The 26,377-nt window shown below is 39.3% G+C and overlaps 1 protein-coding gene across 34 annotated transcripts in view; it reads right to left on the reverse strand.

Annotated features, from left to right (window-relative positions):
• The window catches only part of TRPM3 (transient receptor potential cation channel subfamily M member 3), a 903,691-nt gene that overhangs the window by 146,376 nt on the left and 730,938 nt on the right, over positions 1–26,377 (reverse strand). For all 34 annotated transcript variants that reach the window (XR_012424787.1, XR_012424786.1, XR_012424789.1 and 31 more), the window contains one exon: positions 3,535–3,607. Coding sequence is in view for 30 of the 34 variants with exons in the window: in XM_015437271.4 (XP_015292757.3) it covers positions 3,535–3,607 (73 nt within the window). In the remaining 4 variants the exon portion in view is untranslated. The remainder of the gene's footprint in view (positions 1–3,534; positions 3,608–26,377) is intronic.

Raw genomic sequence — 26,377 nt, forward strand, 5'->3', positions numbered from 1 at the left:
GTCCTCACTTAGGGACAGACTTAATGCTCAAAAATTATTTGTTGTTTATCTGAAAATTCAAAGTTAACTGAATATCCTGGTGTGCGTGGCAGGGGAAGGCTAATGCAGGAAGAGAGTGCCCAGTCTCTGGCCTCAGACCACTGCCCTTGTGGAGTGGTCCCATCATGTGAAGGACAAATGTGACATTGCCCATTCTCAAAAGCTACTCCAGGTCATCAGTTGAAGAAACTGTGGGCCTCTTACATCTCTGACTGAAACAACATTCTTTCTTCTTCTTTTTTCTTTCTTTTCTTTTTTTGGAGACAGTCTTGTGCTGTTGCCCAGGCTGAAGTGCAGTGGAGCAATCATGACTCACTGCAGCCTTGACCTTCTGGGCTCAAGTGCTACCCCCGCCTCAACTTCCCAAAGTGTTGCTGTTACAGGCATGAGCTCGCCCTGTAACAACATTCTGTCTGTCTTTCTCTTTCTTCATTTTTGGACAGACACTGGATAAGTTTGTATAATATAAATAGTATCCTCTAATATAGAATATGCAGATCCCAAAGAAAAATCAAACCCAACAGGATCAGGAATCAAGGAGCAGCAAAGAAATATTTTTCCCATGGTCACCTGGCTTCCTGTCCTTTTTTGTGGCCTCTGGATTTAGGGACCAGTGGGTCACTTCCTGGCTTTCTCCTCTTTCTAACTTCTGGTCCTCTCAGAAATTTCTCAGATTCCGCAGAATAAAAACTGGACTGCACAAAGTTTCTACATGCATCAGATAATTGCAAACTAAATGTAACAACTAAGTGTTGAACCATGTTACATGCCCACGCATAATTCAAAAAAAAGTAGGAAGAATAATTTAATAAACTTAAGAGTTTGAAACCAATATAAGTAGGCTCTTGGCCTCCGAAGAAGCCAGCAAAATTACTGTTCTTGATTGCCTTTACAAATCAAATGGGTCAGTATCTGAGAGCATTTCAAAGCCTTCGCAAAATAGAGTTGATACATCATAATCTTTTAATGGCATATATTCCCATTAGCATCAACTGCTGCATAAATAATGTTCATTATGGTGATTAGAAATGTTAATTTCTTAGCGCAATCATACTTTTCTTTAATCTTCTGTGGCAGTGTTTTTTTAAACTGCAGGTTATGACTCATTAGTGGGTCATGAAATCAATTTAGTGGGATATAATCAGCATTTAAAAGACTAGAATAGATTGAATAGAAAATATCCAATTTCACTGCATATTGCAATTGCATATTGTCAATGTAAATATTATTTCATCTACTTTAATTTCAATTTTCCAAATACATATGTGTAACTATTTGGTTATAATATAAAATGTATTTCGTATGGTATGTCATGCTGAAAAATGTTGGAAAACAACTATTCTATAAAACAACGAATAAATTCTAAGGCTGAGCCAAACGTGAATCACAACTTAAAGTCTCACAAAGTCATGAAAGAGGGAGAAAATATTTTCAGTAGAAGATATTATAATGGCCAATATGTTTTTATCAATAATTGGATCACTTTCCCATTTGCTATGAGTTTTGTTCAAGGTTGTAAATGTGGTGCTTCATTTCTTATCAGTGGGAAAGGGATGCTTTGTGTATCTCTATGCATAAGTGAGGGCTATGGGGTCAGACTGTCTCTACCATTTACTGGCCAACTTATCTTGAGCATGTTACTGAATTGCTCTATGCCCCAATTTCCTTATTTATAAAATAGAGCTTGTAAAATCTGGTAATTGAACTCTTGTAAAGAATAAACAAATGTATACATGGAAAGGGTCCAACACAGTGTTTGGTACATAGTAAATTCTCATTAATGTCGACATTATTACTTTAAAATATCTTTATTTGAGAATGGCAAATATAGGGTAAGTTATCTCAAATTTTTATTTTTGTCTCTGATAAGGGGAGAGTGGGGCCTGCAGTATGCTTTGTGGTTCAGTCCATGCCTGGTCCCTGGTCCTGTGATTCTTCTGCAAAGCCTTTGTATTTCTTAGTTCATTGGGATACAATGCTTTAGAGCAGCAGTTCTCAAGCTGGACACATGATATGATTCATGGGATTGCAAAACTTCTAAATTGCAATCAGGATTTTGAATGAATGTGTATATATACACTTGGAGAGTGGGTGAAGAGAACTGACAAACTAGTATTGTCAGAGGGGTCACATGGTATAGTGAAGAGTTAGACATACTCGGACCTAAGGCCAAGCTTACTAAATAGCATTTTAACTTTTAGCGAGTTACTCAACTTCCTGTAGCTCAACTTACTCCATCTGTAAAATGGGGATTAAAAATAGCTCGTATATCATTTGGTTGTTGAAATAAATAATGTTTACAGTATTTGTAAAGAGTTTAGCACAGTAGCACATGATGGGTCCTCAAGAGAACATTAATAGTGGAAGAAAAGTACATACACTGGAAAATAAATGAAAGTTGGTATTCTGAGTTTTAATTTTGGAATGCTGAATCTATCTATCACTGAATCATTGAGTAATCCACTCATCCCTTCATTTATTAAACAAAACTTGATTGAATGTTGCCATATGTTAAGGATTGTGTGAGATGTTAAGAAGGTAGTAATGAATGACACACATTCTCTGCCCTATCTAGGGAGATGACAAACAGGTAGTGACCAACCATGATGCTACAGCAGACCAACAAACTATGGAGCTAAGAGAGAATGTAGGAGACATTTCTAACTCACAACCACATTCAACAAGGTCTGTGGTTTTGTTTTGTCTTATGGTTTTCAGTTTGAATTTCAGCACTGAACAGGGGAAACTTTCTTCTGTTTATTTTAACACTGCAAATTATTAGTCAAATGTAATGTACTTAGTAAAGCACAGGAAGGATTTAATCCACAGAACCTAAAGGAAACTGCTCTTCATATGACTCCAAGTATGAGAACAGATAGATGAGGACTTTGTAGTATTGGGACTAGAGAACAGGACAAATACCCACCTTCAAAACAAGTTACAACTCAGAGTATTACCATTTTTGCCTTGACTTCCAGGAAGCTTAAATTTAATGCTCTATTATAACAAGTACAGTACCATAATTTTTTTCTTCTCCTTCCTCTCAATGGTTTTTAATTTTCCATTTTAATGTATTATTATGTGTTTTAAGGTATTTATTATTGTGTGTATATATATCACACACACATATACACACACATATGCCATATCAAATGGTTTTTGAAAGTAGATAGGGTAAAAATTACTATTAAATAACCTCAGATAACATTACATCTTACATATTATGTCAGCCTTTTAATTTATGTATGTTTATAATTCAATGGACATAACTAAACTGTAGCATATTTAAATCTTATAAAATTGAGTCACACTATAGCATCTATTTTAGGAGAATTTAATAGCAGTAACTGTCTTACAGGAGAGACCCCTATGTTACCAATAATTTATTGTGTCATAGTATCATTTGAGATTATATCTATTATTAGGAGACATAAGGTCACTGTATTAATTTGTTTCAATTATTTTTGCACTCTCTGGACACAGAAACTCTTTTACCTTTGAGTAAAGCTGTCAGGATAGCTAAATCAATGTCCTGGTGTCCTTCTGATCCCATCCGAAATACCGTAATCTGCAATTTGAGACAAGGTGATCATTAGCAAAGCATTTTGCCCCCAAGAGAAATTAAATCAATGAGACCACATCTGAGCAGAGACTATCTCTATATCTACAAAGTAGATTCTTAGCCACAGGGCAAGCACACATAACAAGAATCCGATGAGAGGGCTCTGCAATTTATTAAGAGGGAGATGCCTTAGTAGTTTCCAAACACAGACCACTTATAGTTGCACTGATTATGGTCATAACCATATGTCTCCCATTATGGTCTAATGGTTGTGTTCCCCCAAAGTGCATATGTTGAAACCTACTCACCAATGTGATGGCTTCAGGAGGTGGGGTCTTTGGGAGGTCATTAGGTGATGATTAATAATCATCATAAAATTAGTGCCATTATGAAAGGCCTCTCCCTTCCACCTTCCACCACGTGAGGACACAGCTAGAACTGCTGTTTATGAACCACTTGAATCTGTGCTGCATTGATTTTGGACTTCTGAGCCTCCAGAACTGTATGAAATAAATCTCTGTTGTTTGTAAGCTACTCATTTTATAGTATTTTGTTATAGCAGCCTGAATAGACTAAGACAGCCTGCTCCCCCAACAAAAAAATAAAACTATGATTTTGGGGCCCTTGCTATGAGTCAGGCATAGCAATGCATATTTTAAAATATGTTACCTTCCATTCTTTCTGGTTTTACGTAAATACATAAAATAATTATATGAATTACGTGAGGATGGATATATATGACTATGTAATCTAAACACCATTAATATGAACATTTATGTTAGATATAGATGGAGAAATTAATACAGCTAAGCTGTCCAGTTCCAGAACTCCTAAATTGTACAGCACAGCTGGTCACAGACCCATTTAGTAGAGCAGAGGCTACTTCAAGCAGAGTAAGTGGGTAAAGTCCATTACAGTGTTGGTGGAGTACATCTGGCTTTGTATTTGGCCCTAGAACACTGAGATTGTCACAGAGTCCATTGATTGACTGATGTGGACATACAGTGGCTGACAAGATGGAGTATCATTTTGTACATAAACAACATAGTTATGTGGCCTCAGGCATAACTTTCAACTTCCAGGGCAGTGATAACTAATGGCAGAGAAAGAGGGAAAGGAAAAGTTCCAAACAACGCTTAACAATAATGAAGAGTTTGTTTTCCAAGTCAAAGGAGGCTATAGGAAAAAAGCCAAAATATTGCTTGAATATCCACATTGAGTTATTATAGTACTCAACTGTTTCATGCCTCAAGCTTATCTCTAGAATGAGATAATAATAGTGCTTATTTATTTCCAACTACATAGGAAGTAAACAATCAGATTTGCTAATCTGTAAGTCTAAGTTTTATCACTATGGTAGTGAGAATAGACACACAGAACCACAGACTGTTAATTAGTTGCCTCAGAAAACTTCTAGATCACCACCTAAGGACAAGGTAACTTGTTTAAGGTCACACAATGAGCTAGAAGAACAGCTGTGACTGGAATTGAATAGCTCTTACCTTTATAACTTGGGCCTTAAATATTGGGGAAAAAATAAGCAGAGGGAAGAATAAGATAATATGAACACTTGACTCTCGTACCTGTTTATGTCCTAAGGTCAGAGCCTGGGAGGAGGGTAAGGCAGAAATTGCAAATTGGAATGCCTTTATAGATATTTGAACTAAAAACAATTTTTTTTTTTTTTTTTTGAGACAGGGTCTTGTTCTGTCACTCAGGCTGGAGTACAGTGGTACGATCGTAGCTCACTGCAGCCTCAGTCTCCTGGGTTCAAATGGTCCTTCCACTTCAGCCTTCTGAGTAGCTGAGATTACAGGCATGCGCCACCATGCCTAGCTTCCTTCCTTCCTTTCCTTCCTTTTCTCTCTTTCTGTTTCTCTGTCTTTCCTTTTTTTTTTTTTTTGGTAGAGATGGGGTTTCATTATGTTGCCCAGGCTGGTCCTGGACTCCTGGTCTTGGCCTCCCAAAGTGCTGGGATTATAGGTGTGAGCCACCATGTACGGCCCTGATCAAAAAACTTAAAAAATACAAAGAGCCAAACAAACTCCATCTATCTGCTATGTTTGGATCACAGGTTATAGTTGTGATCTCTTCTGGTAAGGACCATCAGGTGGAGGTGTGTCCCAATTCAATTAAATTTTCCAGAAATCTGCTTCTGCATAACCACAGGTTTGGCCAAGACGCCATCTGGACATTATCCCAAACAGCTATTAATACCCCCACAGTTTCCACTTGAAAGCTGAGAGGGAACTGTTCTATCCTCTGAACTCGGGAAGGGATTCCTGAATTAAGGGGAAAATTTGGGGTCCACTGGAGAAAGAACCAGGGGACAGAGGTGAAATTTTGGCTGGCCCTTTAAGTCAGCTCTTTAAGCCAGGGCTGGCTATGGTCTGAAAGATATTATCATGTATCATGTACTTGCCTGGCAGCAAACTGAGGACACTCAGGATAACATCAGAGTTCATTGTTCAGAATTAAGAAATTAGGCATCAAATGGAATTCCTTAACCACCTGACTTGTTCTGCTGATGACTAAAATTTTGCTTCATAAAGGTCACATTTCAGATGGAAATTCTTCTGAGGCAACAAATAGATAACATTAAATTTACCCTGAAATACAAGATTATCAGGTTTTCCTAGCAACAGATTTATTTGAGGTTGGGGAAAGGAAGATGGATAAATGCGGTGTTTCTAAAGGGTTTCTGGGGAAAGGGCCTTGGAATATTATGGTAAAACAGGGCTTCACAGTTTTTCTGGAAAACCAATGTGGGGGCAATTGTTGCTCCCCTGTTCATGCCCTGTCCTTGTCCTGGTTTCAGAACCAAAGCACCTGGGAGTGACCCAGGGTGTGGGAGGAAGGATGTCTTAAAAAGAGGAAAAGGGAGGACCAAGGGGAGACTGGAGGCTCCAAAGACAAAGTTACATTATAATCTTGCCTGATACATCACCACTCCATTTTTATTTTATTTGAAATTTGAATGTTTGAAAATATTAATTACACATTTTTTTATATAAGCTTCAGAAAAAAAAGTCAAAGAAGAAAAACTAAGGCCTTCCTTTCCTATCACCCCTCAGTGTTGGCAGAGATGGAGAAAACAGGTATTCTTAAATATTCTTGGAGGGAATGTGAATTAAAATAGTAGTTTTGGGAGATGATACGTTGACATAAAATTCCTTGATTTTGATGCGTTATTCTTAGCAACACTGGATCTCATTTGCTAATATTTTATTTAGGATTTTTGCAATGATGTTTGTGAGTGAGGTTGGTACATGTCACCAGTCTTATCTGGTTTGGGTATTAGAGTTACTCTAACTTGCTGACTTGGGAACGTTTTCCCCTTCATGTAGCAGAATAGTCCCTATAACAAAGGAATTCACTACTTCTGGCAGAGTTAGTAGGATGTTTATATACTATTTGGGGCTGGACCATTTTTACGGATAGATTGCTGATCATCTTTATAATTTATTCACCACTTATTGATCAGTTTAGATTTTCTGCCTCTCCTTGACTAAAGTTCATGTTTTTCCAGATAATCGAGCATTTCATCAACATTTTGCTAAATGTTCATTTTAGGATGAAATAAAATATTACCAAATAAGATCCAGTGTTGTTAAGAATATCAAAATCAAGAAATTTTGCGTTGACATATCATATTCCAAAATTTCAAATTTTCACTATTATTGTTCAGGGGTCAATCACTTAGTCAAGCATTATATGATAGAAAGTGGGCTGCCTGAGGTTAGACATTATTTAAAAAATTTTTGGGGGGGTAATTGTATGGGTAAATATATATTTTGCTATTATTTAAAACTATTTAAAAGACAACTGACTTTTACAACAATAATAATACATTGTAGAATTTATAACATATATATGTAAAATGTATTATAGCATTAGCATAAAGGCAGGGAAAGGCAACAGAAGGGCACAATTTTAAGGTTTTTACACTATCCATGAATACTGAAAAGTAGACTGTGAAAAGTTATGCTGTAGGTCCCAAAGCAACAACTACAGTAACCACCACTAAATTACTTTTTAAAAAACAACAAAAGAGATGAAGTGAAATAATAATACTCCCAAAGAAGACAGAGAAAAAGAAGTAACAAAGCACAGATGGAACCAATAAGAGGATGATAGGCTACTTTTTGAGACTTGGTATGAGTGTGACATATTTGAGCCATAGGCAGCACTAAGGCATGTTTCACTAATACATTTGAAACTTTGGTTCCATATAGTTTAAACTTTAAGACTCAAAGCAGGAATATATTACAGAGAAACCAAGAAGAAATGTGGAAATAATTTTATGTATGAAAAGAGTTGGGTTCATTTTCTAAGAAACAAATAGGCATATTCACCACCTAAATAACAAAACATAGTGTATGTGGCTGAGTTAGTCACGGACTTTCCATTTCTAAAACTCAGCAGGTCTTACTAGTTAAATAAGGATATAAAAAATATTGGGACAATGAAATTGACTCACTTTCAAGGTATCTATCAATTAACTTAATTTGTGATTTATATATATGCCACAGTGAGCAATGAATCCGTGAAAATAGAGATGAAGATTGAATAGAGTTTTTGAAAATAAAAATAACCATGATATTAGAGTGAAAAGCATCTATAAGCTGCAAGGACACTTTGGTTCAATCTATCAAAAATATAAAGGAACACTCTACAATCATTTCATTCTGTGTTAGATATGTAAGAAATGATATCTGAGTTTGACAAATGGTTTGTAACATGTCTGAGAAGTTTAGAAATATACTCAGAGCTATACAATAGATAATCAACAAAGACGGTTCTTATCATCTAAGAATTTAGAAAAGTCCACCTATAATCATGTTAACAATAGGCTTGAGGACACTAAAAATGGTACATCTTGGGCTTTCATAAACTAATCTCTGAAATGTTTCCTATTTTCCTATTCAGTTTTTTCATAGAATCTGGCAATGTGTTTCCCAAGGATAGAACCAGGGAAACAGGAAGAGAATTAGACTCAGTAAGCAATTCAGTCACTACAATGAAATAACTTTTATTTATTTATTTATATTTATTTATGTATTTATTTTTATTGTGCCCACTCCTCCCAACCGCACCACCAGGGCTGGGGAGGAGCTAATGCAGTGACTTTTCAAAGCCACCAGTTTAGCATAATGTTTCCTGGATGAATCATCAGTATTTAAAATAACTTGAAATAGTGGTGCAATTAATAGAAAACACAAAAATCTATGTTCATCAAGATATGAAATGATACAAAACTCTTGATAGGGATCCAAACAGGGTTCCTGATTGGCAATGAAAAGCCTGTAAGCACATACTAGCTTCAGTTTTCTCTTTGGCATAAAGTTGACTCGGTACAGGGAAGAGAACAATGCCAACTTGATAAATAGAATACTCTGCATCTAAAACATATTCATATTCGATTTTCAGTCTTTGAGAAAAACTTTCTTTGGTTGATAAAATTCTTAAAGTTAACATTTTGCCAAAGAGACTGACTTCTAGAAATGAACATGATGATTTATATGGAGAAGGAAAGGAAATTAGAGAAAATCAGGAAATGCAAACACACCTGGAAATGAGCAAACAAAAGATCAGTGGAAAGCGATATGCAAAATTTCCACTAGAAAATTAATATCAGATAAGTTCAATTATTTGTCACCAAGTTCCATATAAATTATATATTGATTTATCATGTAATATTTTTGAACAAGTCTCACAGTTTTAGATTGAAGTGGGTGAATTAAAAGTGATGCTAGGGAGATAGAAATTGGCTGAAATTGACATGATTCTAGCATGTCTTATAAGACTTTCATGTATGAATTTATACTTTAGAAAAAAATAAGTGATTATTTGACTTTCAAAAGGATATTTTATTTTACAATGGACTTGTCAGTTTATTTGAAAGGTGCATTACATCTAACTTTAGAAGACATAGTTTGATTTAGGTTTCTTTAAGTAGGAGATTGTCTTATAGATTCAAGCACTCTCACAGCACCACTTAACTCGACTCTATACTCTCCCAAGAGATCATCATGGATGAACAACTTGGCAATTAGTGAAGAATGCCAGAGAATGATAGGGGTTTTGCTTTTGACCCTAATCTCTCATTCCTTTTTTCCCTTCTTCCTCCCATCATCATTTAAAACACTGGAGTTTGTTTCTCCTCCCAAGAAATGCAGTTCAGAGTCTAGAAGTCTACATACAGGTTCCAACACAGAAAATCATTACTTTTTTCTTATTATAAGAGAAATGTATACTTATCATTAAAAATTGTTGAAAGTTTAGAAAAAGATGAATGAAAAATAATTCCCCAAACCTCAAGACCTCAAAGACACTACTAAGACTACTGAGGATATTTTGGCATGCTTCCTTTTGGATGTCCAAGGGAGAGTATACAGTAATGGGTTCTTAGTTCCTGTTTCTGGTTGGGCCAGTAAAGCCCCCTTCCTCATCCCTCTTTTCCTCTTATCACTAGAGACAGAAACTGAAATCCATGGCTTCAGGCTGCTAAAAGCCTAAAACAACACAAAACAGAACAACAAAAACAAAATAAGGTGGGTTGGACAAGCTTGCAGGGCTTTCTTTTCTTCCCCCCTGCCATAGGCAGAGTTTGTGGGGGAAGAGGGAGAGCATATTTGTGAAATACTAGTTTGTAGTCTCATTTTCTTCTCCATTAACATTATCACCAAGCACTTTTCTGTATCCTTGGGAATTCTTCAAAACATAATTTTTAATGTTTGCAGAGTAGTTTGTCCAGTAGATGTGTTATAGTTCACTTAATACCCCCCATTGCTGGACACTTACAAAGTTTCTAAGTGTTTCATATAAATAATAGTGTGATGAACATCTTTATGTATGAGTCCTGTTCTATATTTAGCATTTAGTTTTAAAAATAACTCCTGGAAGTTCGGGGCTTTTGTCATAAATGGCCTCATAGCTAGAAATGAGTATTTTAGCAAATAAAAGAAAGTTACAGTAAAAGGAAGCTTGTGTTGTCCTTGAACCAGATTTGCTGTGATGGCGCTCCAGTCCCATTAATGAAAGTCCTAGTGAGAAGTGATTGCTCTAAAATGGCACTGCCAAACACAGGCCTGTGTATATGTTGAGAATGTAGCCTTTATACTTCAAGGCGGAGGAGCCATGTGCAGAATCAGCTCTTATTCCTCTCTATTTGCACTACTACCAACTGCCAGAATGAGTTTAAGTTCTCATTTCTTGGAAAAGGGGTCCTGAAAAAACATATTGACTTTGTCACTCTCTCCTCCTTTCACTTTCCTGATTTTTGCTTTAGCACTTTGAATGCTGCATATGGCTTATGCAGTGCAGAGACGGCTTATATTATTGGAGGGGCAAATGAAATCATTTAGTGAACATGAGGTTTGGATTTTTTTTTAAGCACGTATGACATATCACAGTGAGAAAATTTTAAAATATGGGTCAGTCACTCAAGCAAGCCTCCCTGGACCTATGATTGACATATCCTTCATACTTGAGAGAGCAGTCTTTGATCCTAAGGTGACATGTCGGGAGCACAGGAGAAAGCAGCTCTACTGATTTTGCGATGAGGGCAAAAAAGGGAAACAGGTGAAAATTCTTCATCTAGTAATTCTACAGGGAAGTTCATTGAGGTTCTCTAGGGGGTTGGAACTAGATGACAACGTGTCGTTTACTCTTCCCTGCTTTCAATCCTTTTCCTGGCAATTGATGTTACCTCTTTCATTGATCACAAAACTGTGTAATGTACCTCACTAGATGCTAACGTGACAGATGCCACAGGTCCAGCAATATTTCCAGAAGCTTCTTTATATATCTCATGGCCTTGGCTAGCAGAATTCAGAATATTTGTTACCTACCATCTTGTCAGCCAACCAGATGGCTGAAAAAATTAGTAGACATCCCTCTGAGGAGGAACACCCAGAACCACAGATAGTTCTTCCGGGCCAACACCATATGGATTTCTTATTGGGTTGTAAACATTTTTAGCTCTTTTTTTTTTTTTGACATTTTGTCATGTTTTTTCATCATTACAAGATGGAACTATATTTTTTGTACTTCCTCTTCATGTTTGTCAGGACATCAAAGACTTCTGCAGCTTGAGCCCTTCTTTAAGAAACTATCACCAGGGGAGAGAGTGTCATGAAGGCATCATAAAGTGCTTTAGACCGAGAAGTTTTCTTGCCTCCCTACTCAAACTAGTCCAGTTCCCCTGGTGGCAATTTTAACACGTTCCAGCTGGTAGACCGGATGCCCTTGGTTTACCTCTCTGGGGATGTGCCCACCAGGAGGTCATACCATTTGTTACTGGGCCAGTCTTACCCTTATCTCACTTGGGTGGGGCAACCCTGAATCAGAACCAGGGAAGGGACCTTTGAGGTTACGAAGAATAGCAGTTTGGATTTTCTGATTACTTTAGGAAAAGATACATTTTACTTTTTCTGCCCTTCCTGCCCAACTATGAAGAACACTAGAGACAAACATCCTAATGGCAGGGTGTATAAGCTGGCTGAGGGCCAGGCATCTGCCTTCTTGCCCCTTTGGCACCTTAGCTGGCTTTCTGCACCTTGCCTGGTGGAGCAATGGGAGAGAGCTGCTTAAATAACACTCCCTTTAGAGCCTCTGAGAGACTCTGCCATGGAGGTCGGGGGAAATGTTTTGGAAGAAAACATCCATTTCAGCCTGTGTCACTGGGCATTGCCTTTACTTTCCCAGGTTTTCTTTGTGAGACTGACAGGATGAGGTCCTTTTAGTATGGCAGATGGCAGATGTCCTGTGTTGGAAGGATCTTGGCCTAATCACGCCCCTTTTCTAAACCTTGGTTTTACCATCTGCAAAAAAAATAAGTTTGACTAGGTGGTGACTGGAGATCTTTTTTTTTTTTTTTTTTTTTTTTTTTGAGACGGAGTCTTGCTGTGTCGCCCAGGCTGGAGTGCAGTGGCCGGATCTCAGCTCACTGCAAGCTCCACCTCCCGGGTTTACGCCATTCTCCTGCCTCAGCCTCCCGAGCAGCTGGGACTACAGGCGCCCGCCACCTCGCCCGGCTAGTTTTTTGTATTTTTTAGTAGAGACGGGGTTTCACCGTGTTAGCCAGGATGGTCTCGAACTCCTGACCTCGTGATCCGCCCGTCTCGGCCTCCCAAAGTGCTGGGATTACAGGCTTGAGCCACCGCGCCCGGCCGTGACTGGAGATCTTTTAAGCTCTAGAAGCCATAGATTTTCTTTCCTCAGGCTCAGAATGGTAGAAAATCAGCATTAGGGCATCTAATAGGCCCTGTCTCCTACTTCATACATTAATTCCTTAACAACATCCAAAAGAAGAGATTTTGGTTTTCATGGATGATACCATATGAAAATCTTATTTCCATTTGCTGTTTTATGGAATCTGTTCATTAGCTTAGGGCAAATTACCATTTTAAAAATGTTCCTGTCTTTCAGCTGGACCATGGCACCATGATCTCTATTCTACGCCACAAATACCACACTGTTGATGCCTAGCCAGTTAGACCCACCCAGCTCTTATGCCTACGAAGTCGGTTAAGTGTCACATGACAACCCTCCCCCTATTCAGGAAAACCTGTTATTCCTAGGCTGATAATATCTCATCAATGCTCATGGCCCAGGGAAATGCTCAAGCCTTTTACTGTAGACACTGGCACTTTCTTGGTCGAACTCCTGGGTTCTCATCTTCCACAGCTCCCACGCCCCTCCCAACAACCAGATGTATTTTATACTGTGGCTCAGAGAGGACAGATTGTGTACGGAGCATGGACTTTTGAATCATACAGATGCGGAAGTGAATCATGCCAGTTAGTAGTGGTATAATCCTAGGCCATCTACTGCACTTCTCTGAGCTTTGGGGTTTCTACCTCTGTGAAAAAAGGATGACTCTGTCTCAGGATTATTGCAAAGCTTTGTGTGGCATCATCTTTTTAAGTCACACAGCACAATTTCTAGTAGCTAGCATGGGCTGAGTAATTGCTAATTCCCTTTCCATTGCTGTCCCTGGAGTGTTTCCTGGTCATGCTCTCTCTCCCTTTGTGGCAGCTTTGCCCAGTCTGTTCTCTCTGCTTGTCTGTCTGGTCTCTGAAACTCCTTCTGGCTATCTGTTCCTTGTGCTGAGGCACAGTTATCTTCTGCAAGCTTATCTTGGTGCTAATTATGCCTTGCCTGAGTTAGATACCTAGCCTCCATGCTGCCTCTGAACTATGTGAATATGCCTCTATCACAGCAAAAACGATGCCAACATTGGTGACAACATTACTAATGGTCACTGATTGTGTATTTACAACGTGCCGTACACTGGGCAAGCACTTCATAAACATGACTTCATCCATTCCCACAAAAGTATATTCCTTAGTTACTGTTACTCTTCCCATTTCTCAGCTGATGACTTTGACGCGGAAGAGGTTAGACACCACATGGAGAACCATGCAGGCAGGAAAGGCTGACATACACTTGAGCCCAGACAGCCTGGCTTGAAGGCTCATTCTCCTACTGCTTATCTGCATCCTTTAATGGCCTTTGATTTCTTGGAGGGCAAGGGAAAGAACTTGTTCAAGGGCAGGTACAGCTACTAAGAGACAGGACAGAAACTCAAACACAAGCAAATTGACTCCAGATGCTGCTTGCTTCAAAACTCTGCTGTTACTTGGAGAATCAGCTCGAAGAAGGGGCAAGGATCTTCCCCTCCATCTCTTCTATCTCTACATCCCCTTTACCCAGTAGTATGGCTGGCACATTTTGGGCACCCAATGAATGTTTGTGGAATAACTCCTCCAATCTCAGTCCAAATCTGGCCTGTACTTTTTAGACGCGGAATATATCTGATACTGACTACTCCCAATTATGTTCAGGTTAGTCAGGGAAGGAGTTTTAGTTGCCCAATGTCTGGGCTGTGGTACCAGTATGTTTCCGCGTTATTTCCCATCCAGAGACTGATCAGGTTTCTTCCTAATACACATCTCCAGTCTTACCAGTAAGCCCAAACAGGCTCAGTGCTGTCCTGGGACACTCAGATCTTAAAGAGTTAGGACTCACTTTGCTTGTAGCCTTGTAGGCTAATCATAGGCAAAAGAGATATTATCCTTTGGTCAGGAACATTCTCATGTGGCCATAAGAGCCAGTATTAAAATAAATTTGTGGCCTGAGACAAGGTAAAGAAAGCAAAGTTTCCGGGCTACTCTGTGGATGTGTGGACAAACCCGTGTTTGAAGGACACGGGGCCGATGCCAGGACATTCTGGAGTTTGTGCTTGACGCAAGACAATCCTAAATTTTGTTTGAGTTAATATATCTGAAAGCATTTGTCAACAAAGATATGAGATTATATTTTAACATGATGATTATTGTCATAAACAATGGCAAATAAAGAAGAAAATCACAAAGGTCATTTATCAGAAATCAAATCCCCCCAGACCCTTCTCTGCCTGTAAGTCTGCCTGCCTGCCAGGCGCTGGGTGCTGCTCTCCTCTCCTTGCTCCTGTGTGTCTGTCCTCAGTCCCATGGGCAGAGAAAATCCCTTGTTTATTTACACAATGCAGGGCCTGGAGATGCTGCTTTTTTTCTGTTCCTTTTTGCAGTTTTCAATTTCAATTTGTGCTTTCTCCATGGCATTTTTCTAGGGCCACTCGAGAAGAATAAAAACAAAAGCAGCGTCCTTTGTCTTATGACAAGATTGGAGATACAAAAGGAAACAAAAAGCAGCCCCAGTAGCTTTACCCCACAAACCAGCTTGACAAATTAAAACTAAAGCTGGTGGAAGAATGCAAGTCCTCACATAAAACTGCATTTTCTGATCTGACAATGGAAAAACATGACTTTTCTTTTTAATGGTAAAAGGGACTATTAGTCTAAGGCCCTGTCCTATTATCCCCATCTACAATGAATCTTATTTTGAAAAGTTTTCTATTATTTCAAGCTCAGATGGAATTCAGGCAAAGAAAAAACAATTCTGTTCATCAGCTCTGTTATTACTTTGGGTTCCTAAACCCAAGAAATCGCTCTCTCTTCCTTGAGCCAATATGGACATAGAACCATACATTCTACCACTGAATAGTTGGGTTCATTCTCATTATTATTATGCCCATTGCACAAGTCATAGTTGCTAACTACTCCAGGGTCAAAACACTGCATAAAAATTATAGGCTACGACTTTCGGACTACTAACTTTTGTTTTTTTTTTTAGAATGACTGTTTAGCAGTGACAGTTTTTCTCCCAAGAGGAGTAATTCTTTCCTCTCTGTTTCTCGTAAGACTGTTTTTACTGTTGCATGTCACGTGTAAGAAATTAAGTGGACCTCTCTGAAGACTTGTTAGGAAGTTTCAAGAAGAGTAAAGAGTAATTGTCAATATAACTGTCATTATCAGTAGTTAATACCACTAATAGCATATGGTTCTCCAGCAAATTCTTTTGTCTCCTCCTTTACATTAAATCCAAAATTTAGCCACTTCTCACCGTCCCAGGTGTGGGCTACTATCCTCTCTCCTAGATTACTGCTATAGCCCCATTAAGAAGTTTCCTTGTGGCCAGACTGGCTCACGCCTGTAATCCCAGCAGTTTGGGAGGCTGACATGGTTAGACCACCTGAGGTCAGGAGTTCGAGACGGGCCTGGCCAACATGGCGAAACCCTGTCTCTACTAAAAATACAAAAATTAGCCAGGTGTGGTGGTACGTGCTTGTAGTCCCAGCTACTCAGGAGGCTGAGGCAGGAGAATCGCTTGAACCCGGGAGGCAGAGGTTGCAGTGAGCTGAGATCCCATCACTGCACTCCAGCTTGGGTGACAGAGCGAGACTCTGTCTCCAAAAAAAAAAAATTTTTTTTTCCTGCTTATATCCTTGCTCCTTCTTCAAGCCGATTCTCCATTTAACAGCAGAGTTTTGGAGCAAGCAGCCTCTGGAGTCAATTTGCTTGTATGTAAGTCTCTGTTCTGTCTCTTACTAGCTGTATCTGCCCTTGAACAAGTTCTTTGCCATCTCTAAACCTCAAGTTCCTTATCTGAAAAATGGGAGTAATTATACTTCCCATTGGATCTGTTTTCTGTTGAAAGTTACGTGAGATAATGCACACTAAGTACTTAGCATATAGCCCTGAGACATGCATGCTAACATTATCATTACCGAATTATACAGTAAAAGCGGGTGAGTTTTAATTTGACACTAGGTCTGTAGCAAGAGAAAGTATAGGTCTTACGTATAGTGATATAGTTTGGATCAGTGTCCCCACCCAAATCTCATGTTCACTGTAATCCCCAGTGTTGGAGGTGGACCTGGTGGGAAGTGATTGGATCATGGGAGCAGAGTTCTCAAGAATGGTTTAGAACCATCCCCCCTTGGTACTGTATAGTGAGTGAGTTATCATGAGATCTTTTGTTTAAAAGTGTATGGCACTGCCCCCCTCTCTCTCTTGGTCCTGCTCCTTCCGTGTAAGATGCCTGCTCCCACTTTGCCTTCTGCCATGAGGAAAAGCTCCCTGAGGCCTCCCTTAAAGATGCTGATATGCTTCCTGTAAAGCCTGTGGAACCATGAGCCAATTAAACTTCTGTTCTTTATAAATTATCCAGTCTCAGGTATTTCTTTATAGCAATGCAAGAAGGCACTAACACACATAGAAAACATACATCCTCAGCAAAATGATATAATTCGTTTTGTTTCTTTCTCACAGTTAAGGCCTTGTTAAATGACCAATAGTCTATGTAAATCCCCATGTATATTCAGCCTCTATCATTAGTAGCCTAAAAACTGCTTTTGGGGAGAAACAGAGACGCAAATATCACCAAAATCAAGAAACTGTGATAAAAGTCACAAGAAAATTTTCGCTAGGGAAGAATTTAAGGGCTAAGGAGACAAAGTTCATTTCTGGCTGGGATGACACAATAAGATTTCATGGAGAAGACCAGGATTTGGCCTGGACTTTGTGGACTATATTAGAATTTCAAGAGCAAAGTTTGGTGGTGGGGAGGTGCAGGAAGAAGCAAATGGTAAGAGAATAGTGAACACTAAGATCACAGTGTGCAAATACTCAATTTGCTGGAGGGTTGGGTAAAGAAAAGGTAACTTATAAAGTCATGCTAGAAAGCAAGTCTGGGACAAGCTATGGATGATCTTCAATGATTCACTAACTACTAGGCCTTGAGCCAGGCACTTTATATACATTACCTGGTTTAATCCGCAAACCAACCCTGTGAGGCTCAGAGACTGAAGTAGTTACTCAGGATCACTAAGCTGATAAGTGACAGAATCAGGATTTGACCTCAGGTCTGGCCAGCTTTAACCTATGGTCATAGCCTCTCTAGGCTTTCTTGCTAAAGTCAAACACTGTTAGAGGTAACTGAATCGTGGGGTGAGGAGGGTTGGAGGTGGGGCCCAGCTTCAGGGCAGTTGCACCAGGCTTGAGATGATATAATAAGGGCCTGGAATAGGGGTGGAGTGTGACTGTGATGCAGGGGCAAAGCAGGGTGTGAGGGACTTCCAAGAAGAATCATAAGGTGTGTTGACTTACAAGAATAAAGGGCAGGGAGGCCTCAAAGATGACTCCAAGTTCTTCGGTCACAGTGCTGGGAGCATGGAGCTGCTCTTTTTTGTTTGTTTTTTTTGAGACAGAGTCTTGCTGTGTCACCCAGGCTGGAGTGCAATGGTGTGATCTTGGTTCACTGCAGTCTCTGCCTCCCGGGTTCAAGCAATTCTCCTGCCTCAGACACCCAAGTAGCTTGGACTACAGGCATGTGCCACCATGCCGGCTAATTTTTGTATGTTTAGTAGAGAAGGGCTTTTACCATGTTGGCCAGGCTGGTCTTGAACTCCTGACCTCAGGTGATCCACTTGTCTCGGCCTTCCAAAGTGTGGGAATTACAGGCGTGAGCCACTGCGTCTGGTCAAGGGCTGCTCTTAACAGAAACAGGAAAGTCAGGATGATTTTGGGGGAAAATGACAGGTTTATCAAGAGCTTCCATCCTTTTTGACTCAAAGGTTGAGTATAAGCCCAGGGCAGGACCCTGGAAGATAGGGGAGGCCGGGATGGGGAGGCGGTGACTTAGACAAAGTTCTACTCTGCAATGGAACCAGAATGAGTAGAGTCTTTACTGCCCCCCTTCCCTGGAAACCTTGCTTTTTATCTAGTGAGCAAAAAGACTGTGCTCTTTGTTAAAATGCTTTTGAATAGAGCTATATCGCAGCCTGGAGGAGATTCTAAAGAGTGAGAAAAGAAACAGATTTGGCAAAACTTAGAGAGTGTCAACAGCTTTTTAGGTGATAACTGCCATAGAACAATATGTGTGTATACCAGACAAAAAAAAATAGAACCTTTCATCAGATTGTTCTCTTTGGAGAGTAAAACTGGAGAGAAGTTTTATCCACAGCCACTTGCCAATCATAGCAATAAGGAACTATGTAGATGTGCACACATATATGTACATACAATGGTTTTGTGAATCACATGACTGGGCAATGTTAAACGTGCTAAATACGCTAAACGTTGTCCCAGAAAGCAATTCTGTTACGATTTTACTGTAGAGGGCATGTTGTCCATTTCCTGCAATGCCTTTTCCACAAAGAACACTTGGAAAAATGTTCAAATCACATTTACCACTTCAGTCAGATGCTAGCATTTTTTTCACATCTCCCCATTATAATGATTGTAGTTCTAGAATGATGCCTACTTTATTTAGAAATATTGAAGAATGAAGTGCTGTATACAAGTACATTTTCTAGTCAAATATGGGTTATCTGTTAATGCCAAATAAAAACAAGTGAATTCTCTTGGATGAAAACGTTTCTGAAAAGGAATAGACACATCTGTCTTCTTAGACAACATTAAGTAGGATGAAAATCCATTATTATCTTTTGTTGTGACTTAGTGATGTTCTCATTGACTGTCAGGGATGATAGGCTATTTGTGCCTCTCTCAATGGCCCCGGACTGCTCACGGGGAGAGTTCGCGTGTCTGCTATTTATAGTTTTCTGTCTCAATGGTGTGACTAACTGTCCCCACCACTCTCATTGACTGTGCCTCCCTGATTTCTAACTGCAACGGGCAGGAGCACCAGATCAAAACCGAGCACAGGAGCTGTGGTTTCTGTGGCATTTGATGCCTGTGACTGTGGGGAATTTGGTGCGTGGATGGTCTCATATCAATGTCAGGCTTCAAATTCGTCTTTTTTTCCTTTAATTTTCTTATTTTCTGATTCTTGCCTATATTCTGGGTAGTTAAGGGATCTGTATTTTAGGTACCATTTGATAAATTAGGCATTGCCATATTCTTAGCAGGAACTTTTTCTAATTAATTTTATTTGATCTTTTTCTGTTAATCTCTACTAGGAAGTTAAGAATTGAACATATCTAGATTCTTAAGGAGAACAGTTGCTAAGTGAAATAAATATGACTTTTTAAGGTAGGAATAGAAGTGAGCTCTTAACAGTAATGAGAGCAGCTGTAATGTCCAGCACTCCTTGAAGCATTGTGCATGTGTGAGTCTCCATCTTCCCAGTGACCTTCACTATTATCGTTCTTATTTCAGTAGAGATAACACAGATTTAAAAAGGTAGACTATCTACTGAAAGTCATGGGGCTAGAATTCTCATGCTGCGTAGTCTGTGGCAGGTCTCTCCACTCATTTGGATTTTATGGAGGGACAGAAGGGGAATGACTGCAAGCCTCAATGAGGTCAGAGGTAGTATTCCATATTAATGTCATTGGTCACTATTTTTGAGCAAGTAAAGAACCTACTGAAAGAACAACAGGTTGGGCAGCAACAGAGCCTATGTGGTCATCAGAGAAGCCTGCTGGCCCTCTGGGCCAACTTAAGTGGCTGCTTTGTCACTGGAGCCACACTTCCCCTTATTTTGTATAGTCCATTCCTCTACTCAATGGACCCTTGAAAGAAAAGTCCACTAGCTGTGGGAAGAAAAGAACCATGACACGTTGTCAATTTTCTCTTTGTTCTCTAAAGTACAGAATTCAATCTCTTATTTCCTGGAACACCATCAATTTACAGGAGAGAGTAAAAAGAATCTTAGTTATAAAGAAAGAGCCAGGCCTACACTACAGCCTTTTTTTTTTTTGAGATGGAGTCTTACTCTGTCGCCCAGGCTGGAGTGCAGTGGCCGGATCTCAGCTCACTGCAAGCTCCACCTCCCGGGTTTACGCCATTCTCCTGCCTCAGCCTCCCGAGTAGCTGGGACTACAGGCGCCCGCCACTTCGCCCGGCTAGGTTTTTGTATTTTTTAGTAGAGACGGGGTTTCACCGTGTTAGCCAGGATGGTCTTGATCTCCTGACCTCGTGATCCGCCCATCTCGGCCTCCCAAAGTGCTGGGATTTCAGGTGAGAGCTGCTGCACAGGCCCATCTCCTCCTCTTTAAATGAAAGGCTACCCAAAGCATAACCACCATGCTGCCAGGGACTAACAAGGAAAACAACCCACAGCCACAAGCATCCTAGATGCTTTAAAAGAGGGGCCAGCTTGGGGACATTTTCCAAGTTGCTTGGTGTTTAGACCCTATCCATCAGGCTAGTTCTAATTCCTCCCAAAATTCTCAGAGGTGAGAGGCAGTCAACAGCTTTGCTGGGCATGACAAGTTTCATTTCAAGGAGTCCAGCTTGTAATTTCAAGCAGACTGACTGCTGTCATAGGCCCAATCAACTCAGGGTTCAATTACTTTTCAAGCATTGCTTCATTGAACACACTCAGCAATCACAGAACCACCTGTGTCAATGTGGCAAGCACTGGAAAGAACTCACAAGTCACTTAACAGAAAAGCGTATTTTAGCAGTTTTCTGAAAAAATTGCCCTAAACATACCTTTTTACAGTGACTGATCCTACACTTTCTGATATGGACTTGGAAAAAAAGACATTTCTGGAATTGGTATACAATCAGAGAGGAGCTGGTACTGTACATACACTGCCTTGTGAAAGAATATTGGATGCTCTTGTTCTCACTCCTACTCCAAATTGTTATTGGGCTTTATGTACAGTTTCTAAAATCATCAGGTTTTAAGAAGTCATTTTACATTTACATTCACACACACTTAGATACACATCAAACACATTAATTACATATACACATTAAACACACACACACACACTGATGATACAAATGGAATTTCCCAGAATAGTTCCCATTTCAAATATTCTTTCCAGTTGTTAGCTCACATCCAAGACCATCTACTTTAAATGTTAGCTTCCAAAATATGGTCACTGAATCAAGATGATCCATATTATGACTCTAAGACTGCAATTCAGATTTTGATTTAATAGACATTTTCTTAATCCTTTCTTCAGCTGTAGGGATGACATTTCAATGCAATATCTTATGAAATCAGAGGATCTTTATTACACGGAATATAGCATATTTTGTCCTTGATTTTCCTTACTAACATATAATGGACCTATTGCAACACTCTTGAATGAAACAGTCAATGCATAGAAGCTTTTAGAAAAATGGATTTCTGTAAAAATAAAAAATAAATATTTTATGTTGAAACTTATGTTTCAACATATAATATTATTTCTCATATAACAATATAATTTTATTATATTTAATATAAATAACAATATAAATAATATAATAACATATAACAATATAATATATCAGGCCACTTAAGTGGCTCTTTTTTTTTTTTAAATTTATTTATTATTATTATACTTTAAGTTGTAGGGTACATGTGCATAACGTGCAGGTTTGTTACATATGTATACTTGTGCCATGTTGCTGTGCTGCACCCATCAACTCGTCATTTACATCAGGTATAACTCCCAATGCAATCCCTCCCCCCTCCCCCCTCCCCATGATAGGCCCCGGTGTGTGATGTTCCCCTTCCTGAGTCCGAGTGATCTCATTGTTCAGTTCCCACCTATGAGTGAGAACATGCGGTGTTTGGTTTTCTGTTCTTGTGATAGTTTGCTAAGAATGATGGATTCCAGCTGCATCCAAGTCCCTACAAAGGACTCAAACTCATCCTTTTTTATGGCCGCATAGTATTCCATGGTGTATATGTGCCACATTTTCTTAATCCAATCTGTCACTGATGGACATTTGGGTTGATTCCAAGTCTTTGCTATTGTGAATAGTGCTGCAATAAACATACGTGTGCATGTGTCTTTATAGCAGCATAATTTATAATCCTTTGGGTATATACCCAGTAATGGGATGGCTGGGTCATATGGTACATCTAGTTCTAGATCCTTGAGGAATCGCCATACTGTTTTCCATAATGGTTGAACTAGTTTACAATACCACCAACAGTGTAAAAGTGTTCCTATTTCTCCACATCCTCTCCAGCACCTGTTGTTTCCTGACTTTTTAATGATTGCCATTCTAACTGGTGTGAGATGGTATCTCATTGTGGTTTTGATTTGCATTTCTCTGATGGTCAGTGATGATGAGCATTTTTTCATGTGTCTGTTGGCTGTATGAATGTCTTCTTTTGAGAAATGTCTGTTCATATCCTTTGCCCACTTTTTGATGGGGTTGTTTGTTTTTTTCTTGTAAATTTGTTTGAGTTCTTTGTAGGTTCTGGATATTAGCCCTTTGTCAGATGAGTAGATTGCAAAAATTTTCTCCCATTCTGTAGGTTGCCTGTTCACTCTGATGGTAGTTTCTTTTGCTGTGCAGAAGCTCTTTAGTTTAATGAGATCCCGTTTGTCAATTTTGGCTTTTGCTGCCGTTGCTTTTGGTGTTTTAGACATGAAGTCTTTGCCCATGCCTATGTCCTGAATGGTACTACCTAGGTTTTCCTCTAGGATTTTTATGGTATTAGGTCTAACATTTAAGTCTCTAATCCATCTTGATTTAATTTTCGTATAAGGAGTAAGGAAAGGATCCAGTTTCAGCTTTCTACTTATGGCTAGCCAATTTTCCCAGCACCATTTATTAAATAGGGAATCCTTTCCCCATTTCTTGTTTCTCTCAGGTTTGTCAAAGATCAAATGGCTGTAGATGTGTGGTATTATTTCTGAGGACTCTGTTCTGTTCCATTGGTCTATATCTCTGTTTTGGTACCAGTACCATGCTGTTTTGGTTACTGTAGCCTTGTAGTATAGTTTGAAGTCAGGTAGCGTGATGCCTCCAGCTTTGTTCTTTTGACTTAGGATTGTCTTGGAAATGCGGGCTCTTTTTTGGTTCCATATCAACTTTAAAGCAGTTTTTTCCAATTCTGTGAAGAAACTCATTGGTAGCTTGATGGGGATGGCATTGAATCTATAAATTACCTTGGGCAGTATGGCCATTTTCACGATATTGATTCTTCCTATCCATGAGCATGGTATGTTCTTCCATTTGTTTGTGTCCTCTTTTATTTCACTGAGCAGTGGTTTGTAGTTCTCCTTGAAGAGGTCCTTTACATCCCTTGTAAGTTGGATTCCTAGGTATTTTATTCTCTTTGAAGCAATTGTGAATGGAAGTTCATTCCTGATTTGGCTCTCTGTTTGTCTGTTACTGGTGTATAACAATGCTTGTGATTTTTGCACATTAATTTTGTATCCTGAGACTTTGCTGAAGTTGCTTATCAGCTTAAGGAGATTTTGGGCTGAGACAATGGGGTTTTCTAAATATACAATCATGTCATCTGCAAACAGGGACAATTCGACTTCTTCTTTTCCAAACTGAATACCCTTGATTTCTTTCTCTTGCCTGATTGCCCTAGCCAGAACTTCCAACACTATGTTGAATAGGAGTGGTGAGAGAGGGCATCCCTGTCTTGTGCCAGTTTTCAAAGGGAATTTTTCCAGTTTTTGCCTTGAGCAAGTCATCTAGCTTCTTGTTTTCCTTTTCTTCTTGAGACAGGGTCTTGGTGCAATCATAGCTCACTGTAAACTTGAACTCCTGGGCTCAAGGGATCCTCTAGCCTCAGCCTCCCTTGTAGCTGGGACCACAGGCATGCACCACCATGCCGGGCTAATTAAAGCAAAATTATCTGTAGACATGGGGTCTCACTCTGTGGCCCAGGCTGATCTTGAACTCCTGGCCTCAAGTGATCCTCCAACCTTGGCCTCCCACAGTCCTGGGATTATAGGTGTGAGCCAAGGTGCCTGGCCGTAACTTCTTGTTTTACAGATGAAAACACTATGTCTTTCATGAATTGTGAGAAAAATAAATTAATATGCGCAAAAACAGTTTAAAAAGACCTTGGTATATACTTGGAGAAGTTGGACTAACTTAATAGATGGGCTTAAAAAGTAACCTGGATAATGAAAGTATTCAGTAAATGCTGTTGCTATTGTTGTCATTATTTAAAGTCCCAGTTTCCTGATCTGTAAGTGAAGGGGTAGATTTAATCTCAATGATCTCTACAGTTTCTTTCCTTTGGTAATGCTCTGTTACCTATCATTTAACTTTCTATGAAGTGACCAACACAGAAGATGAGTTGGTCAGGTTAACATTTAATATAAATTAAAATTTACTCTGAGGCGTTAAGAGCCGATAGTAGAAACAGGAGCATAAGAATAACTGTTTTGTCTTGTTTTATACAAATAACTTCCCTGTGTTTACTTTTTGATAATGCCAGAATGAGGAAATGATAATAAGCAGGCAATTTCCTCCAGGGGCTTAAAAACTTGGCCTAGCTTTGAATGTTTTAGGGTCCAGAAGGAGAGAAACCTAGCTCAGCCTTAACAGGAAGCAGAATGGCTTGTCAATGGGTTGTTTTAGCTCCCTGGAGTCTCATTCTGATACGGCAATTTTGTGTGATAAATCTGGGAGAATGTTGGACAGGCTGAGGTCCAGTTATTTCAACAACTGCTACTGTAAATCCTTCACTCCTCCAGTAGTTGCTCTCTTCCTCAAGTATCTTTCTAGGCAGAGTAAATGCTAGTTATGGGGGCTATAAACTGCTTAAAATTAGGCTTTGGGCTAGAGAGTGTGTCTTCTACTGTAAAAGCACACTAGTGAGTGTGTCTTCTCCTTATATTTCCAAGTAGTTTGGCTCCACCAAAATCCAAGAGCTATATTTCTTGCTCCCAAATGCATAAAAAAGTAATTAAAAATTAAAAAAAAAATTTAAATACTAATGAGAGGCAAAGCAGTCAAGAAGACACAGTTTCTCTAGGTACCAACAGTTCAAACAATAAAAACATACTATTTATCAAGAGTTTGATTTCCATAATATTTTACAAAATGAACCGCTTCTGATCAGATATAGATTTATTAGTAATACTGCTTGCAAAACCATTCAAAAGGAAAAGAAAGATAAAGTGAAATAGAGTTTGTATGAGTGAGAGAATGAAACGAGATTATCTTTGGTGGTTCTAACTGATTTCTGACATTGTCCCCAACATAGCTTTTGTTGCATGTAAAGAATACTCTATACAGTGGCCCAAGACTGCTTCAATAATAGCTCACTGTTTTGTTAGTCAACAGCTGGCATGTATGTAACCTTGCTGTTTGTATTATTCCCAGGAAACAGAATACTTACGATGGGATTTTCACCAGGGCCAGCATTAATGGAGAATGCAAATTCAAATTGAGGTGGGGTTGGAAGGAGTTTATCATCGAAAGCCCGCATTCATCACAGATGTCAAGTACAGGCTGGGTCTTCGTATTTCTTTTTGTCATACAATGACTTCTTCTCCTGTGGCTCCTTCACATGGACTGTGTATTCAGGGGACAAAGCTTCTGTAGTAGGCTTTGAGTAAGGTCAAACTCCATGGTGCCTAAGAGCCCAAGACACTCACTAAAATTGCCCAGTAAAATGTCTGGACATGAAATAAATTGTATTATATGAAATTCATGAGTGGGAAGGGCAAGTAGTAAGGGTCATTTCTGTATTATGGTATTTAACAATTGCTTC

This window comes from Macaca fascicularis, chromosome 15 (assembly GCF_037993035.2).
Source record: "Macaca fascicularis isolate 582-1 chromosome 15, T2T-MFA8v1.1".
NCBI classification, from domain to species: domain Eukaryota; kingdom Metazoa; phylum Chordata; class Mammalia; order Primates; family Cercopithecidae; genus Macaca; species Macaca fascicularis.